This window comes from Petaurus breviceps, unplaced genomic scaffold (genome assembly GCF_028583685.1).
Source record: "Petaurus breviceps papuanus isolate PSGF00001 unplaced genomic scaffold, PetGlider_PUasm1.0 174, whole genome shotgun sequence".
NCBI classification, from domain to species: Eukaryota; Metazoa; Chordata; class Mammalia; order Diprotodontia; family Petauridae; genus Petaurus; species Petaurus breviceps.
Genome location: NW_027185761.1, coordinates 52,278,120 through 52,298,481, shown reverse-complemented (window position 1 = coordinate 52,298,481; position 20,362 = coordinate 52,278,120). Strand labels below are relative to the sequence as shown.

The window sequence follows — 20,362 nt, the reverse complement described above, 5'->3', positions numbered from 1 at the left end:
CTTCCTTCCTTCCTTCCTTCCTTCCTTCCTTCCTTCCTTCCTTCCCTCCTTCCCTCCTTCCTTCCTTCCTTCCCCAAGCTATCTCCCCCTTCTTTTTCAATTATGTGGAATGCCAATGTCTTATCTTCTGAATTTAGATGAGGTAATCCAATGAGTGTTTCTATGCTGGGGCCAGGCCAACTTCTTTCCTGCACCCTAAAAATCATTGCTGCCCCCACATTCATTCCAGTTATGTTCCTCAGGCACAGTGTGGATCTGACATTCTGAGGAAGAGGGCTCAGTAGAATGAGCTGAGAGCATTCATTATGAGGAAAGAAGAAATGGGGTCTATGTGACCCCAGGGCTAACTTTAGCACATTTCCCCCCCTGCTTTTTCCTGTGTGGATCAATTTCTCTCAAATAATAGGTGATTAGAGGCTTTCTTAGGTTCTTAGTCATTTAAAAATTGTCAGAAGAATGTCATGGGGTAGCAATTAGCCTTTTAAGGATGGCAAGGATGGATAGTTCCCATAGAGTGATGCTTGGGCTACGTGGCCTCCTCCTATGGACCAATGATTTAGAACTGGAACTCACCTTTGAAGGCGTCTAGTTCAAACATCCTCATTCTACAATGAGGAAACTGAGGCCCAGAGAGGTGAGCTATTGTGCCTGAGGTTACACAGGCAGTAAGTGGAGGAGGCAGGATTGGAATCCAGGTCCTTTGATCCCTAAGTCTGCTCTTTCTCCTGTTCCACACTGGCTCTTAGGAGATATCTCCTGACCTCACTAATGCACACTTCTCTTTTCTCCCCTGAGCTCCTACGTCATTGGTTACCAGTGGTGCTGGGGGAGGAATACTGGATTTACAGTATGGGAGGGGAGCTGGGTTTGAAACCTGGCTTTGCCACTTGTATGCCATTGGACAAGTGACTTCCCTTTTCTTTCTTTTTTTTTTTTTTAATAAGCAATCGGGGTTAAGTAACTTGCTCAAGGTTACACGGCCAGTTATTTCTGGGTGTGGTGCTGAGTATGTGAGCCCGGATTTGATCCAGGTCATCCCGACACTGGAGCCGGTGCTCTTACTCGCTGAGCCACCTGGCCGCCCCATGACTTCCCTTTTCAAAGTCTCAGTTTTCTCTTTTGTAAAATGAGCAAGTTAGATCAGATGACCTCTGAGAGTTCTTCTAGCTTTATGTTCAAGATCTCACAATCTCAGGATAATATTAGTATAATAGAATTTCTGGGTTATATCAAGAGAGTTGCTTAGCATCCCAGGTAGCTGACTGAATATTCATTCATTCATTCATTCATTCTGCCAACCAGCCAGCCAATCAACTCAACTCATCCTTGCCTGCTCATACTGAGTAACCCTTGCTCAAGTCACAGGACCATAGTGCCAGAGTTGAAAGGGACCTCAGATGCCATCTCGTCTAACACCCTTATTTTACAGCAGAGACATACAAACATCTCACTACCATTGTAGTCTAAGTTTCAGCCCATTCTTACCCTGGATACTGAGTCTATTTGTGGGGCACGTTTTGAACCAACCTCTTATCTATCATCAGAGTAAAAATCCCTTTCTTTAAAAAAAAAATTGGCTAATTGGAATATAGCTGCCTGATGTTAATGGAAAACACATTGCTAGGGGCTTGTGAATAATAGCCCTAGAAACTCATCCCCTGCAGGACTGCCCTTATAACTCTGACAGAAGCAGCAATCAGCTGACCTTCTGGGAGTTTCAGCTTGGAAATGTATTTGCAGGATGAATGAGTGAGCCTGGAAGAGATGCTATAATGGGAACAGGATCAGAATCTTAATATACCTTCCACTATGGCAGTTATTTAGACACATGAAAAATTGGATTTCATTGATGTAAAGTAGATCACAACCTATCTATCACTTACAAAAGTCTTAGGGAGGTGGCCTGATGCCATAGAGGTTAAGGGACCTGCCCAGGGTCATACAGATAATGAATGTCAGACTCGGGATTTGAACTCAAGGCTTGCTTACTTCATTTTACTGACCCACCCCCTTTAAAAAATTAGAGCAGACACTGAATTAAAATGTTACCTGGACCAATACAAAAAACCTTTTCTTCCATCTCTTCCAAACATTCTTACCAATGGCCCATAAGTACCTAGAAAGGGAAAAACAAAAATCGAGTTAAGGTGAGTGGTTGGGGGTGACAGAATTATTTCCCAGAGCCTCAAAGATAAACCATGCATTGTACCTGTAAGAATATAAAGCCTAATGACAAATCCATCATGAGTTTCAGAAAGCATTTATGAACACATCCCTTTAAAGGGACCAAGTGGTGCCAGTGTTAAAACCTTTGGGTGAAAAAACCGCTTGAAAAATGTGGCAGAGAGGAGAAAAAAAAATGGCATTAAGCCCCTTCGATTGTATTTATTTTACTTCTGGAAAGATCTAATTTAAAAAAGTATCCAGTCTTTTTTCCCTATCATGTGTTCTTAGGGAAAAAAGAGGAGAGCTCTAGTCCTTGAAAGGAATTTCTAGCTAGGAGCATCCCATCACTTCTGTGAATGGTGGCTAATTTACATGAGGAAATTCTCATTGTCATCAGGAGAACTTTTTCACCAACCCTTTCTAACCCAGGCACTGTGCATGTGCTATCTGTAACTAGGCAGCGACAGCTGACAACAACAGAGACATTTCTAGCTTTGAACAACCCTCACATAGGAAGACTGAGTTTCACAAAATAAACTAGGGGATGATTCTTCACTTCGGAGAAGGGTTCTCCACAGGATTGTTCTGATACCCTTCCCTCTCACCTAGCATTGAAACACAGAGCAATAGACACAATTTTGATTTATATGCAACTTTTTGGATTCACACTTGTGAACATAGAGAGGAAGAGATCTATATTTTAAGATCTGTGGGGCACATAACTTGTAACATAATTTCACCAAGGTCAATCTAGTTCATGTGATGTCCCAATAAATAAAAAAAAAGTTCCTCTAATGTCAATTTCAGTACTTGTCCATGATACCACACAGTATTGGATTTAGGGTCAAGCAGATGAGTTCAAATCCAGCCTCAGACATTTATTAGCTATGTGATTTTGGGAGGGTCCCTTCAACCACTGTCTGCCTCATTTTCCCCACCAGTAGATGGGGATAATAATGACACCTAACTCTCAGGGTTGTTGTGAGGAAAAAATTTAAAAAGTTAGTTATTATTAAAATTCTGGCTCTGTTATTTACTCCTGTGTGACTTTGGGCAAGTTGCTTTGTCTGTACTTGACTTTCTTCTTCTGTAAAGTGGCACTTTTGATAATACTACCTTCTATAGCCCCTTTCATCACTGAATGACTCTAAATAATGCAATGGGAGTTTCTTGTACATCTCATTAGTTAGCTCTGAAGGCAAAGCCCAGAGAATTCTAAAAATATCTTGAGCAATTGTTATAACATTGGAGTATGTGTAGAGAATCTGGGGGTGACTGGAACAAGATACATTTTGATTTATAAATTCCAATTCATTTGCTAAAAAATTAGTCTCACTGCTTTATAGTCATGCCTCCAACACAATATTTGTTTCTTGAATTCAACAGCGCATTGCATAGAATTATTGAGAATTGAAGTTAGAAAGGACCCCAGAAGTCACATTTCCAATCTCTATCAAAATTATATATCTTGTGTGACCTTGGGCATGGCATATCAGTGGTCATTTACCATACTGTTAAAATCTCTGCCAGTCATTGGAACTTATTCTGTTGAGATAGCCCATTCTGTTTTTTAATATCCCTAGATGTTAAGATTTTTTTTTCCTGATTTTGAGCTGAAATCTGCCTTCCTGTAACTTCCACCCTTGTTCTTAGATCTGATCTCTGGGCTCAGCAGAACTGGCCCAATCATTCCTTATGACAATCCTTCAAATAATTGATGATTGCTATCAAGCCCTCTTGCTAAATCTTCTTTGATCTATGCTAAATATGCCTGGACCCTTTACCATCCTGGTTATCTAAAGCTGGTATACCCTTCATCTTGCCAACATTCTTTCTCAAATGTGGCACTCTGTATTGGACACAAAACTCCCTCTACATGTGGCTTGAACAAGGCAGAGTATAACAGGACTTTCCTTGCTCTAGGCAGCAGGCTGCCATCACTGAAGCTTAATACTCCATGAACCTGTTTGGTTGCTATATCACATTGCTGATTCATACTAAGCTTGTAATCCACTTAAACCTCTAACTACTCTCTTGTCTCCTTTACCCTGTATTGATGTAGTTGATTTTCTGAACCCTGCTGAAGGCCTTTACATTGATCTCTATCAAGTTTTAGATCTCGATTTTATCAGTCTATATATTAGCTATTCCTCCCTGCTTTCTATTATCTGCAAACTGACCAAGCAGATTATTTACATACTTCTCTTGTAATTGATCATTTCTTTTAGGTGTGTCTGACTCTTCATGACCCCATATGGGGCTTTCTTGGGAAAGATACTGAAGTGGTTTGCCATTTCCTCCTCCACCTCATTTTACAGTTGAGGAAACTGAGGCAAACATGATTAAGTGACTTGCCCAGGGTCACACAGCTAGTTAGTATCTGAGGCCAGATTTGAACTCAGAAAGATGAGTTTCCCTGACTCCATGTCTGGTGCTCTAATCCACTGTGCCATATATTTGTCTACATCTTTTATAAGTAAAATCTACAGCTAACAATATAATTCAATAAGTATATATCATGTCCTTACTATTTTCACCTTGCCTGGGTGATGAGTATGCCAACATCTTTCAAAGATAAAGAATAATGGAATTTTAAATCTGGAAACCACAGTGTTCCTCCACCTTCCTTTGTAGAACTAACAGTCTGCCTAAGGTCATGCAGAACATTGGTGGCAGAGCTGGGTCAATAACTTAGACCTTCTAACTTTTAGTTCAGTTTGCTTTCCCCATCCCCATATTTTGTTCAGTCTTGTTCTGTTAGAAAGCAAGAAAATGCTTGTTTGTAAAGAGACTCTTTGGGTCTTAAGTTGAGAACAGAGGCAGCTAGGTGGCACAGTGGATAGAGTCAGGGTCCTAGAATCAGAAGGACCCAAATGCAAAATAGCCTCAGTCATTTGCTAGCTGTATGACCTTGGACAAGTCACTTTACCTCTGTCTTCCTCAGTTTCTTCATCTCTAAAATGTAGACAATAAAAATACCTACCACCCAGGGTTATTGTGAGCATGAAATGAGGTATTTATAAAGTGCTTTGCAAACCTCAAAGTGTTATATAAATGCTAGCTATTATTATAATTATTATCATTCCTGAGGAGGTCATTCTAAGGCAATGTTTTTGGGATCTGCTATTGCCAATCTACTTGGGCAAAACAGGCAGTTTATTTCTGTTCACATTACTAAGGTGGGGAAAGTATAGGGAGGAAAATGTTCAGAATTTTATAAGCTGGTTGAACCAAGGAGGCAGAATTCAAGTGATTCAGCTTAATCTTCAAAGAAACAAATTGAATAAATGTGGGAAATGGAAAAAAAAATACTACATTGAAAGGAGATTTCAGATGACAGTTTTCTCTTCTAGTGGCTCATGTTGCCCACAAAAAAGTTTTTTTTTCCTAATGAGGAATGAAGAGTTAAAATTAATGAATTCACAGAAACCTAGATCTATAGTTGGAAGGAACCTTAGGATACTTTCATTTTATAGAAAAAGGGGCTAAGACTCAGAGAGGTAAGTCAATGCCAGAGTTGGGATTTGAACTCAGGCTCCAAATTCACCTCTTTCCATTCCTCCCCAATTCTTTCATTTATTCACAAATACACATGCTAGAGCCTACATCAGATAGCATTTTATCAACAGTGGCCTTGTGCTAGTCCAAGAAAACTTAGCCTTACAGACAGAAAACACTCAATAAATGTTGATGATGACCACTTAATATGTTGAGAGACAGCTTCCATTTTTTCACTCAATGAATAATTCAATCATGATTTAAAAAAAATGGACTTTTGTTAATAACTCCTATCTGAATTGTCACAAATTCTGAATTATTGGCATATAGATTAATTTTGATTAACCTAATCCTGACTGTGACAAACTGAATTTAATTGTTTTTATTCTATTATACTTAGTTTCTAAAAAACTCATTGGTGTGAATTTTTACCCAAGATTTTGATTTTACTAAGTTTTTTTTTTGGGGGGGGGACTCTAATTGAAACTATTTTATCCTCCACATCTACAATCAATGTGTGGCTTTGGACAAGTCACTTAACTATTCTGGGACTCAGTTTCCTGAACTGAAAAATGAGGAGCTTAAAACTGGATTACTCCCACCCCTAGATCTATAACCCTATGATCCATTTTTTTGAGCAAATACAAATTAGTGAAGGCACAGTACCAATGAGTTTTTAGACTTTTTTTTTGTTTTGTTTTGGTTATTCTAAGAGATAGAGTCCATAGGACCTGAGTGGCCTGCTCAGGTACTTTGCTGTTGTTCAGTTGTTTTAGACTTGTGCACTCTTTGTGACCCCATTTGGGGTTTTCTTGGCAAAGATACTAGAATGGTTTTCTATGTCCTTCTCCAGCTCATTCTACAGATGAGAAAACTGAGGCAAACAGGTTTAAGGGACTTGCCCAGGATCACACAGCTGGTAAGTGTCTGAGGGCAGATTTGAACTCAAGTTTTCCTGACTTCAGGTTTGACATTCTATGACTATATCATCTAGATGCCCAAGGTTCTACATGTACTACAGCACAGAATTTTGATACTATGGTTTTCATCACTGAGACATGGTGTCACATTGAGAATACAAACCCACAATGCTTAGGTTATGTACCACATAGATGATGTCAGCAGAATCCATGCATCTGCCTTTATAATTCTGTAAGCCAGACTCACGGAGCATTCTTCTAGAAATGACTTACAGCAAATCAGATCATTCTCTATACAGATTATTACACAGAGAGAGAGGATGATGACAGGAAGTGGGACTGGAACTGTAATTTCATTGGTCTAGGGAAATGCTGGGTGAGGAAAATCTTTCTCTCAATGTAGCTTAGCCCAGTCTTCCAGAGTTATGGGAGTTGTTCAATAACTTGGCTGGGGTCAAACAGCCTGTTTGTGCCAGAGGCAGTGTTTTGAAGCCTGTTCTTGGTTTCAAAGACAGTGTGAGAGCTTGTGATTTGTTTGAACGTAAAATAGAAATCATCAAATGAAACCAAAAGTCAAAGAAATGCCAAGTCCCCGAGGTAAAAGTTATTATAAGCTTTTGAACCACCTTAGATGTATTTTTTTCCAGTCCTGGAAGATGAATCTTCCTCTATTCTTGTAACCTTGAGAAATGAATGAGTGTGCTCAGAGAGAATGCTGCTGACAAGTCAGAGGAACACCAGTGACACGCTTACCCAGAATGCTTCATGTTCTGAGGTTTGTCCATTCGGACGGCGAGTTTAATTTTCAGATCTTGATCAGGGCAGTTTTTGGAAACTGTCATCTTATGCCATTCTGATTGTTTGGGGCTGTTAGGGGTAGGACGGAGAACAACCTGGAAGGGAAAAGAGATGGTTGTTTTAGCAAGAGAATCCCTTCTTTTATTCAACAAACATCTGTCAGTCTCTTACAAGCAAGTTGTGCTAGATGAATTAAAAGGAAACCTCAGTCCTCAAAGAGCTTACATCTTATTTACCAATGAGGAACATTTAAGAGAGATAGGCTAACATATCTGATTATATAATCTAGACCTGGAAAGAACTTTGGAGAACATTCTAGTCTAACCACCCATTTTAGTGATAAGGAGACTGAGGACTGGAGAGTGAAGTGATTCATCCAAGGTCACACAGGGTGGCAGAGCTGGGATTCAATCCAAGGTTCCAAATGTGGTGCTCTTTCATCTGTCTCATGCTTCCTCTTCCACATCTCATTTTTCTCTCCTCCACAAAGAGGTGGTGCATTTCTTAAAGTACCTGCCCTCATAAGTTGAGGGCTGTAAGGGATTGTAGAGAGAATCAGTCCAACTTCCATCATAGTACAGATGAGAAAAGAGGGAGATGCAGAGAGACAGAGGGTCCCACAGGCTAAAGACAACAGCCAGGATTTGACTCTAGGGTTTCTCATTTCAAATTTAGCTCTCTTCCCCACTCTCACCCGCCCCTCCCCAGCACTGTAGTTTTAAATCACAGTTGCAGGCAGGGGAGGGGAGGGGATGAAGATGTGGGGATCCAGTGTTAGAAGGCCTTGGGAGGGGAAAAAATAAGGGGAATGATTGCCCTAGAAAATAGATTTTATTTAAAATAGAAACCACTCTGCTAAAGGAGAAACCAGTGGAGGGAAAACCAGAAAGTGGCTCTCCAGGCTTTTGCTTCCAAGGTCCTTTTCCTCCCAGTAAGTAAGACTAGAAAATGAGTGGCCTCGATGAGACAATCATAGAGGATTGGGGAGAGAATGCCATGCCTTCTATTGGAGTGATTCACAGTTGTACTAGTCATCGACACATAGACTGCCTTAATGTTTGCATTACACTTGTCTTACGTTATTTCACTTGAACCTCATCACAACTCTGAGGGGCAGTTATCATTCCTCCATGAAGGAGTTATCATTCCTATTTTGCAGATGAGAAGACTGAGACTTGGGGTGGTTAAATAACTTCCCTAGTATAGTACAATGGATACTAGAGGATCTGAATCCAGGATTATCCTTAATCCATGCCCAGTTCTCTATCCACTATAACTACACTGCCTCTCTCCAAAAGAAATTCTGTGCATAAGATAAGGAAGCCTCTGGAATAAAAGGTGTTTCACTGACTAGCTTGACTGAAGCTTGAGTCTGTTTCTGGCAAGCATTGATTGGTGAAATAGTGATTAATTACCACAAATAATTTAATAGTGTTGTAATAATTGTAATAGTATCGGCAATTCTAGGCAAAACTGGGAAATAGGACATTCTTCTTTGGTACTTTCCCATCTGGTTAGTATCTAGTTCCCCATGCCTTCCTCTACTAAAACATGTCTATATTAGTACTTAACAAATGCCTTTCCATTTGTTTTCCATTCCATTCCATGAGAAAACATGGAGACTGATCTGTGAACTAATATATGAGTCCATTCAATGTCATCCCCTAGGAAGGTCATACACTTATTCCAATGATGTCATGATTCATCAGTGAGCAGGTGAATCCTAGGGAGTTGCCTTAAGTTAACAGAAGTTATTCAACTTACCCCAGATCCCATAAATATTTTACCCATAACCAAATCTGGCACAATACCTATTGTGCTACTCCAACCTTACCCTATGGGACTCTTTGGGTATTGTTTGGAGAGCCCAGAATACTTTCTTTGGAAGATACTCAGTAACAGGAAAGCTCAATCTGCTGAGAGTAAATTTGATTATGGTGGAAAAGTTAAAAATTATTTGGAGATAAATTTTATGATTTTTTATACAATCTGTATGATTGTATGGTGATGAAGACAAGATTTAGAATTCAGTCCTCTGACTTCCAAACCAAGCTCTTTTCCACTGTGCAATGTGGCTTCTGAGTCTGAAGTCTTTGCTTCTAGAAATGAATCTGTGATGTGTAACTTGAGGTCCTTGGACAGGCTGGCTTGACATGTGGGAAATCATTGCCACCCTATTGCCCCCAAATGGTACCCCGCAGAGGTGAGTGCCTACTTAGCCTATATGTGACAGCAAACCATTCAGAACAACCAAAAGGAAGTGAATAGATTTACAAAAAGGGCAGTGAATAAAGTACTCAAAAACTGAAAATAAAAAAGATCTGAGATGTGTCTGGGAAACTCTCTTCTATCATTAAATGGCATCCAGATGAAAAATTCAAATGGGACCTGAATCTTTATTATCAGACTCTGTTTCCTAAGGACAATGGCTTATACTTAAGGATGTAGTCCATGGAATTTTTTTTAAGAGAAAAAAATGATTAGAGAAAGAGTGGTTGTAAGGGATTAATGACATTATGAGTTGAAAGGGACATCAGAGCCCATCTGGTCCAACTCTCTCTTACACGTGAGGAAACTGAGGTCCAGAGAAATGAGATAACCAAGCAAGATTTGAATCTAGGTCCTCTTATTTCTGAGTCACTGTTTTTTCCAGCAGCTAGACTGTCCCCTTGGGCATCCTCCCTTGGATAACCCAAGGATGGGTTATCCAGATGGAAGCAATTTAAGGTGATAGCAATTTAAATTAGGAGGCATGGAAGCCTTTTGCAGCCATCATGAAGGGCAAAACTCAGAACATGCTTTTTTATTTCTATGCCTGCTAAGATTACAGGGCTTATGGTTCTTGTAAGAGGCAGTATCAAGTCACACTTATTATATCACTCAGCAAAAGGAAAGTATGCTTTTATCTGTAATTCTCAGAATGGGACTGAGAGGCTATTCTATTACAGCTTTTAGGACCAGGGCTGAGGGGCATGTGTTGGTTTCTCTGGCCACTCAGTGGTCAGTGGTTAGAGCTCAATGCTGAAGAGGACAAGGATTTATAGAAAGTCATTCATCAATAGATCTGGAAGGAGTTTTGGAGACCTTCCATTCTAAGACTTTACATTTTTTTTACATATGAAAGTAGTGAGTTCTAAAGAGGAAAAATGAGAACCCTGGGATCAAGTTAATGGCAGCACCAAGGTTAGGTCAGATCTCCCAACACTTGGTCTAGTGTTCTTTCCATTAAACCATGTGTCCAATCCCTACATGGACTAAACTGCTTTTATCTTTTTAACTTTATTTTTTTTTCTAGTTATTAAGCATTTATTTCTCTCTCCTCTACCACCTTCTCTCTTCTGGAAAAAAAGGAAAACAAAACCTTCTAACATAGTAAAGAAGATATCTTCCCTTAGTCAACCATTGCCAAGAATACATATTTTATATATCATATCGATTTCTCCATATTTAGTTCATTGTCTCTCTGTCAGGAGATTGGCATATTCTTCATGATGAGTACTCGGGAATCATGGTGGATCTTTGCTTGATCAGAATCTTTCAAAGTTGTTTGTATTTATAACAAAGTTGTTATTATATAATTTGTTCTCCTGGGTTTGCTCACTTCACAGCATATTAGTTCATATCCAGGTTTCTCTGAAATCATCCCCTTAGTCATTTCATAAACCATCATCTAAACAAATGTTCACTTTTCCCTAAATGATAGTCACCATATCACCAGTTCTTGGCCACCCCAAAAGAATTGTTTTTAATATTTTTGTATAAATGGGGATTTTCTTTTTTTAAATAAAATTATTTGAGTATATCATTGGGTAAAAAGGTACAAACAGTTAACTAACCAAATTTGTGGACATAGTTCCAAGTAACTACTGGCTTTATTGGGTCCATGGTTATGGAATTTCTTGCCTGACCCCAGATGGAACTGGTGCCCACAGTCTTACAGAATCATATGACCATAGACTTAAAACTGGCAGATGAGGGAAACCAAGTAAGAGTATATGGATTGATCGATGTAATCTTTTACCACTATTGAAAAGCCAATAACAGCAACAGCACCAAAAGCAACCACCGCTACCCCCATTGCCACTGCCCACAGAGCATTTCTTCATGATCACGACTGTTTTTTTTTTCAATTAAAAAAAAGAGAAAAAAAAATCTTGGATGTTGGTTCTTGGTTTTGCGAAGGGAGTCCTAGTTAGCCACATGGGGTGTGGGGGATGTGAGAGGGATAGGAGTAAAATATTTGAAAAACCCAAACCCGATGGAAAGCAAACTAAATTTAGGCCCAACAAAAGCTGGAACCCCCTAAATTTTGCTCTTGCTGTGGCAGAGAGCCACGGTTCCTTTGGTGGGTGGTGTGGGCTTTGTTTTTCACCAAGTATCTGTGCCCTCCAAGCACTTGGGAAACGGATTCTTTTTCAAAGTCTCTCTTGCTTCATTCAGAGGAAGGTGGGGGGGGGAAGTTGGGGGATTTAAATGGCCCAGAAACTGCAGCTTCATTAAAGATGTCAGCCTCCTGCACATTAGAGCAAGTCATGTCTCAGTGGGTTGATGGCAACATATGGTTTTTTGTGCACTGCAGGAGAATGGAATGGGATGGCTTGGGGAAGAAGGATATGTGCAGCAAGATCAGATGACCTGAAGGGGCTTCCTTCCTTCTTTCACATGACTCCAATTTTGTTCCTACCCTGAATCTGACCTTTCAAAAGTCTCCCTCCTCATTGGAATAAAATCGATAAAAATTAATTAAAACACACATACTCTCGGAATTTTTAGTCTTATGTTACATCAGGGCATGAAAGTGACAATGGATTTTCATGGGAAATAGCAGTGGAGAGTAACCTCTGGCTGGGGTATTCAAACCAAAAAGTCTTTGATCTTTAGCCTGGATAGAATTTGCCTGCCCATCATTCCAAGATCACTCCTCCCAACTCTGGGCCCTTGCACAGGTGCATAAGCTATCCCTCATGTGTGGAATGTATTCCTTCATTTTTTGAGTTCAGTCTCTTCTTCCTCTATCTACACTTGACAATACATTAATAGAACCAAAAAGTCTTTGAGTCAGAATATTCCACAAACTGAAAAGGAATTATTCATGGAGGGTCATGGAGATACTATTTTAAAATATCAATCTGATGATGGAGATATTAACAGAATTGTAACACGGAAGAATTGAAAGATCATCTTTTCAATATGCTGACCATTGATTGCACTCTTATTGAACTAATATGTTCATAGCTCTACATCTTGTCGGGACATTGAGGAAGATTCAGAGATGAAAAAATCAAAATGATTAATGGATCCCTAAGGAAGGGTCATTGGCATGGTCAGACAAGGGTTGATTATCACTCTCCCTGAAACTACTGGTTCACTTATCACTCTTCCTAAAACATTTCAAGGATATTGATCAAGGGGGATACTGGCCAATTAGTCTTCATCTTCATTCATGTTAGAACAGGAAGAGTTGAAACTGCAGCTAGTAGAGGTTGGCTAGATATAGTCATGTCTCTACCCTACCAGGGATTCCGTGCTGGAAGAGATTAATGAGGAATGATGGTGGTTGGTAGCATAGCACAACATGTTTTTAGTAGGAGTTTCAGCCCTGTGACTAAGACCACAGGAAAGAAAGAAATGGATAAATGGACTTACCATGAAAGAGTGAGTGAGATTTTCCTCTCAAAAGTATGTGAGGATGAGAGTAGAATGAGGATTTATAACAGTTAAGTAGAGGAGAACTTGAAAATTCTTTTCAGATAACCACTTGTCTAGTGCGCTATGGTAGAGATTCTATTTGTTTAAGGGCTGGACTAGATGGCTGCTGAGGTCCTTTCCAACTCCTAAGTGTAATTAAATACAAGTGGGAAATACTGTTTATGCTTTTTTGAGAAGTACTCTGGCTATGACAGAAATAAGGTCAAGCCAAGTGGGAAAAAGGGAAATAAAAGGAATATTTAGAATTCTAATCACTTTCCCATTTCTGTTGAAGGTACCATCATTCCTAGTCAGCAATACCCATGACTATGGGTTATCTACTCTTTCATCTTCCTCTCTCCCCACCCAACTCAACCATACACAATCAGTTGTCAACTCTTGTCAATTCTACCTTTAGGACATTGCTTATGCCTGTTCCCTCTTCTGTGCCTACTTCTGGTACTCTAGTTCAGCCCTCATCCCCTCTCTCCTAGGCTTTAGTAAAGATCTCCTCATTGTGCTTCCCGTTTCCTGTTCTCTCCAATTCCTCCTCTCTCTACACAGTTTACAAAAGAAGCATGTTAAGAACAGGTCTGACCATGTCATTGGCCCATTCCAAATCCTTCAGTGGCTCCCCATTGCACTTCAGAAGGAAGTATAAACTCCTAAGTTTGGGGTTTAACATCATTCTAACCTGGTGTTCTAATCTGATTTCAGATAACTTCTCTAGCGATCAATATTCTAGCCAAGCTAGGCTAATAGACATTCCCTGCATCTTCGATCTCCACCCCTCATGTCTGCATGTGTGCCTTTATCAATTTCTTTGAAACTTTGTCTTCCTGCAGGGGTCCCATCAGAGCCTTCAGGAAGAATTTCCTCATGCACCCAGATATACCCAGAGTCCCTCTTCCTTCTCAAATGACCATGAATTTACACATGTCTCTGTTTAACCTCCCCAATAGCATGTAAGTTCCTTGAGGTTAGGTATTATTTTGTTTTTATCTTTGTATGCCCAGTGCTAACATGGTGCCTGACACAGAGAAAATGCTTAAGAATTTCAGTTGTAGGGGTGGCTAGGCAGTGAGTAAAGCACCAGCCCCGGAGTCAGGAGGACCCAAGTTCGGTTCTCGCCTCAGACACTTAACACCCACACAAAAAAACTAGCCATGCAACCTTGGGCAAATTACTTAACCCCAATTGCCCTCCAAAAAAAAGAAAGAATTTCAGTTCTATTCAATAAATATTTCTATTACTAACCTATCAATATGACTCTAATTATATTAATATTTGTGATAATTATGTCATAGTCATAGGTGCTTATTGAACTGAAAGGCATTCATTCATGCAACAAGCATTTATTAAGCAACAACTATTTACTAGGGACTGTCTATATAGACAGAAATACTCACCTTTTCAAGGGAATCTGTGATCTCATCAATGTAGATAATATTAACAGTTAATATTTGTACAGTGCCTATTCTGTAACAGGCACAGGCATTATACATATTATTTCATTTGATCCTCACAACAGCACTGGGAGGTAGGCACTACTATTATCCATTTAATGGATGAGGAAACTGAGGCAAACTGTGATTAAGTGACTTGGCCAGAGTCTTCCTGACTCTAGGTCTATGCTTCATCCACTATACCACCTAACTGCTTATTCCTTCCCACCACACATATCACAACCCACTCATCACTCAGCCAAAATACAGTGATAAACATTTATTAAGTACTTATTAAGGCATTGCATTAAGTGATAGTGATGCAAAGAAAGTCCAAAGATGATTGGTGCTCAAGAAACTCAAAATCTAATGGTACCTGTATACTCTATGCCACCCTTGTTTATATCTTCCCATATATGGAAATAGTTTGGTAAACACATTTTCAGTGTAAATTACAAACACATATAACTGGCATCCATGGAATTCTTAAATGTTATAATTAGCAATCATTGATCTTTCACACACTGGCCTACAGAAAAGGAAGTGATTGAATTAATCGAAATCCCCCACATTCTGGGATTCCAGGCTGAGGCTATCATGTGGATTTAGAGATTGAGGAAGCTTAAAGTTCCCAATTTATACATTAGCATAAAAACCTCCTAGGAAAGCCAAGGGCTTCTAAATTGGTAAAAATCACCGTGACTGAGAAGGAGGAAATGCAAGTATCTAGTCTGATAATAGACTCAGAGGGGGGAGGGAACATCAGAGGTTTGGTTCCATTCTGGTTCAGTCCTCTCATTTTACAGATGAGGATACAAAGGTTAAGTGGCCTGCCCTAAGTCACCCCCAGTAAGTAGCCATACTAGGGTAACAGCAGAGTCGGGATAGAAAGTAGGACCTTCTTCCTTCATAGCCAGGTTCCTCAACATTGTGCCAGGAAGCCTGTCAATGAAAAACACCCTGAATATGCCGAAGTCCTCTCTTCCTATTATGCTAGAAGGCACATCCAAAGGCTTCTGGGAACTCAGGAGGAAAAGCTTACTTTGAAATAACCAGGTCGGCTTTCAGCTGGAAATCTCTTTTTTATGACTCCTTTAAAAAAGGCATTATTGGAACCCTACCTGTTAATCTTTAATAACAGAAACTTAGCCCAAATTCTGGGCTAAAAATGTCCTTTGGAGCTCTGATACGCAAGCTGTTCTCATGGTCTTGTCTCAGACCTGGGGCAGTTTTTGTGGAAGTTTTCAGCTAGTAATGGAAGGTAGAAAGGTTGTCACACACTGCTGACTCAGCATCACAGTGCAGACACAGAGAGGAAAGGCAAACTTGTCTAGCGTTGGGGAATGCTCTCCTACAGCTGGCTGATTGGATCACACCAAGAAAGAAATTTGTAACATGCCTCTGGTAGGTCCTGAATACTATTAATTAACAAGAATTGCAAGCACGTACATAGGGCTTTAAGGTTCACAAAATGCTCGACAGATATTATCTCTTTATTTTTATTTTCACAAATTCTTGTATTTATTGTCAGAAATTTGTCTAGCAATTCTGGTACCCAAGTATTCGCTAGCACAATGACTCCTGGGGCAAGCACAATTGTGTACGAAGACAATGTTGTCAGTGAAGTAGAGTAAATGGCAGACAATTAACTAGAGAAGAAGAACTAAGGCTTGATTTCAGGGCAGCAAATTGAGGGGAGGGGAGGTAAAAACATATCTTAGCACTTAACAAGGATAACTAGAATAGCAAGCAAGTACTCCTTTAGAATTTGTGTCTGCTCTACTCACCTCCTTAACATTAACACAAAGTGGCTTCTAGGGTCTTTCTCTCCCCTTTGTTGAATGAGTGTCTCCCCCTCAACTAAGGACACAATTCTACCCCTTTTTTCAGTTTACCTTGGGTGTAATTTGCCCTGGGTACAAATATTTTTACCCAGGGGGTAAAAATTGGGGGATCACCACGTGGGATATTCTCCTGTGAATGGAGTGCTGGGGTTGTGGGAACCAGTTCCATGGAATGGACATTAATCATACTGTTATTTCTGCAATACTATTTAGGGTGTTAGGTCATGTGTATGTCTTTGATCAGACTAGCTCATTTCTATGTTGATCAGAATATGTAGTGAGAGGGGTACTGAGTGACTGGTTGAGGCCAAGAAGATGGGTGTGGCTGTGATACCTGGGAAGGTGTTGGGGTCACTGTCTACCTCCCTTTGTGCCCTTATTCCATTTACAATCATTTATTGAGCACCAGACCCTGTGTTTGGTGATGGGGTCACAAAGATAAAAATAAACAACAAACAATTTACCTGCATACCCCATCCAACCATCCCTCTCCTCTTCCCAGGACATCTTGTTCTCTGCCTATTTGCTTCATTTATATCCCCTTAACCTGGTGCCATCTCCACTCCCCTTACTTTCCACCAACTCCTCCAGGATCAGTAATCAAGTTAGCAGCACCATTATTTCTGGAAAAGGTTTATCTATTTAATGACTGCCCTATATACCAACTTACTGCCTTATGACTTCCCAGATCAAACCTTCCCTTTTTGGCCACAATCCCTTATATATGTTGTCTTCTATTAAAATATAAGCTCCTTGAAGGCATGGAATGTCTTTTTATATTTATATTCCTGTACTTAGCAGAGTGCCTGACAGAAAATCTTAATAAAAAAAAAGAAAGAACTTAATAAATGCTCATTCATTCATGGAACTTCCATTGCGTTGGGGTGGCAAATAACATATACAAATAAGGAAATACAATTATAAAAAATATACAAATGCCAAATATTTTCTTTGTGGGAAGAGTGCAGTGGGGGTGGGGGATATTTGAAAAAGTTTCCTGTAGGAGCTGGTACCACAACTGAGCTTTGGGGGACTCCAGGGCTTCCAAGAGGCAGAGGTGATGAGGGAGAACACAGCAGGCAAGGGAGATCACCCTGCCGAGTGTCACATAAGGAGAACAGCAAGTAAGCCACTTTGAATGTAATATAGAGCACATGAGGGGGAGTGGTGTGAAGCCAGTCTGGAATGCTAAGTTAGGACCAGATTGTGAAGGGCTTTTGATGCCAAACAGAAGGGTTTGCATTTTATCCTAGATTGAAAACCAATCTATGCACATTGATGAAATTCCAGTGATGTTCCAGGCACTTTGTTGGGCACTGGGGATAGAACTATAAAAATGAGATGCCCTCAAGGCATCAGGGAGCCTTTCTTGAGATGGAGCTTTAAGAATATCGTTTTGGCAGCTTTATGGAGTATAGATTGGAAAAGGGAGATTCTAGAGGCAGGAAGATCAATTAAGACCTTAGTCCTCAGGACTGACTAAGTCCTGAGGACTAAGATCTACCAGTCCAACTGAGAGCTAATGAAGACTGGAAATAGGGTGATGGCCATGTGAATTGAGAGAAGGGGTCAGATACAAGAAAAAATATCATGGAGGTAGAATTGACAAGGTTTGGAAATTGATGATATAATGGGTGATGTTAAGGTTGTATCCATCATACTTGCCCATGTATAGCAGAGATAGAGGATGAGGCTACATTTTGATTGACCTGCTTGACAATTGACCTGTGCACATATTACCAGGCTCAGCCTCTCAGAGAACATTAAAGATGTTAGACAACTCAGACATGGATAATTTTCTGACTTGTTGGGTCATCACACAGACCTCAGTTTTGCTTACTCAGGGAAAAGGGCAATTCAATAATAATTTAATTCACCAGATTTTATTAAGCCCCTTGTATGTGTAAGTTTGGATCTCCCCTTATCCCTAGTATTCAGAGGTTCCTTGATATTGAAAGTCCTCATACTGTTCCCCCTTCAACTCATCTATTAAAGATGGACGCATGAGAGGAAGTGTGATGCAATGATCGGAATGCTGATCAATGGGTTCAAAGACCTGGGATCAAATGCTGCCTCTGAAACATACTCTATGACCCTAGCAAATCATTTCACATCTCAGTTTGCTCTAACATTATGAGCTGCAGAAGAGTTGCTGGTCTGTATCTGCAGAGGGAGGTTTGGCCCCGGGAGTTCCTTTTATAAAGGAAATCATAGGTCTTGGATTAAACATAGAAAAAAACTTCATGCACAAGTATTTATCTGTTAATTTAGGAAACCTTGGTCATTGTGTAATGATGAGTCTGTTTTTCTTGCTGTGTGAACTGTTCCTCAGGAGAATGTCAGAGAAAGTGCATTTCATTTTCTGCATTACTTGGGTTCTAGTACACAGAAGTGATCATTTAATATGAGGTCATAGAACAGCTTCCTGAGATAACCAATCAGTCAATCAACAAACATTGATTAAGTACCTACTGTGTGGTGGATACTGTGGTGGGAGCTGAGGATACAAAGACAAAAATGAAATCACTTCTGCCCTGAAGGATTTTACATTCTATCGGGGGAAACAACATGTACACAGGTAAGGGAGTGGCAGTGTGGTGCAATGGACAGAGTGCTGGGCTTTGAGCCAGGAAGACCAGAGTTCAAATCCTGCCTTAGATGCCCATTAGTTTTGTATAAATTTAGGATGCTAGTGTTGTAAGGAACCTTAGGGACCACCAAGTCCCCACCCCACACCACCCCCATCATCTTACAGATGAGGAAACTGGGACACAGAGAGTTGAAATGATTTTCCCAGGGTCACATAACAAGGCAATTGGGGGACAGGAAATATACTTGGGGCTGGGAGTGCAGGGGATCAGGCAGTGCCTTCCAGAGTGACTCCTTCATTCTCAAGCTTGTGGCCTTGAGAGATTTGGGATTTACACAATGACTGGGCAGTCAACAAAGTGTTTGGTTCATGTGGTTCATACTATGAAAGTTATCTCTGGATTGAGCTTCACCAGCGTCTTTCTCAAAGGAGTCCAAGGGGTCAGAGACCTATTTTTCTCAGAAGAATCATAACCTAACCCTGTTTTGATTTTATACAAGAATGAAACATAACCTCTGAAATCCTAAAGGAGACATGCCAGAGTCATGGGATGGCGAATCCAGTCATCTCATTCCAACTGCAGGGGCCACAACCTGGGGTCTGGTCTTCAACAGCCAAGGAGCCTTCCAGAGCTTAGCTGGCATACTAGCTACTCCTCCATGAAGCCTTTGCTTATCTATCACTCACTAGGATCCTTCTTGGAGTCCACCCCCAGGGTTTAAGGTTTACCAGGAACATAGTAAACACTTAAGGAAGGCTTGTTGAATGACTTACTGATCGATTAACAAATTACTTTTTTATTTACTTTGCAAATACAAGAATGAGGCTATAATAAATAATGAAAGACAATAATATTGAATAAAGGCATCCGTGCAGTAACAGAATGTACAGAACTACATGGGCAGAGGGAATTCTTCACTAGGAGCTCTCTCTATATGGCCAAAATCATAGATTTATGTAAAAAAAATATTATTCAATGCTCAGTCATTCACGATATGCCAGGGAACCTTTCCTGACCCCTTCAGCTGCTTGGGTCTGCCCACCTCAAATTACTTTGTATTTATTTGCATATACTTACATATGTAAATATTTTCTCTTCCAATGAAATGCAAACTCCTTGAGGAAAGGAATTGTTTCAATAGTTAACAGCTACTTAATTCAGAACCTCAGAGTCATTCTTGAGCCTTCCTTCTCTCTTACCACTCCTCTACTTCATCTACCCTCCTCCATCCACACAGTTACCCTCTCCCTCATCCATATAGTAACTACCCTTCTCCATCTGCACAGTCACCAACCATCTCCGTCATCTGTATAGTCATCACCTATTTTTCCCTCCTATCCTATCCCATCCTATCCTATCCTATCCTATCCCATCCTATCCTATCCTATCCTATCCTATCCTATCCTATCCTA

General features: G+C 40.2%; 1 protein-coding gene across 4 annotated transcripts in view; it reads right to left on the bottom strand.

Moving 5' to 3' along the window:
* Positions 1-20,362, bottom strand: part of CADPS (calcium dependent secretion activator) — a 567,121-nt gene that overhangs the window by 216,598 nt on the left and 330,161 nt on the right. For all 4 annotated transcript variants that reach the window (XM_069084197.1, XM_069084192.1, XM_069084194.1 and 1 more), the window contains exons 8-9: positions 7,338-7,477; positions 2,050-2,116 (exon numbers count right to left, since the gene is read on the bottom strand). In XM_069084197.1, the coding sequence (XP_068940298.1) occupies positions 2,050-2,116; positions 7,338-7,477 (207 nt within the window). The remainder of the gene's footprint in view (positions 1-2,049; positions 2,117-7,337; positions 7,478-20,362) is intronic.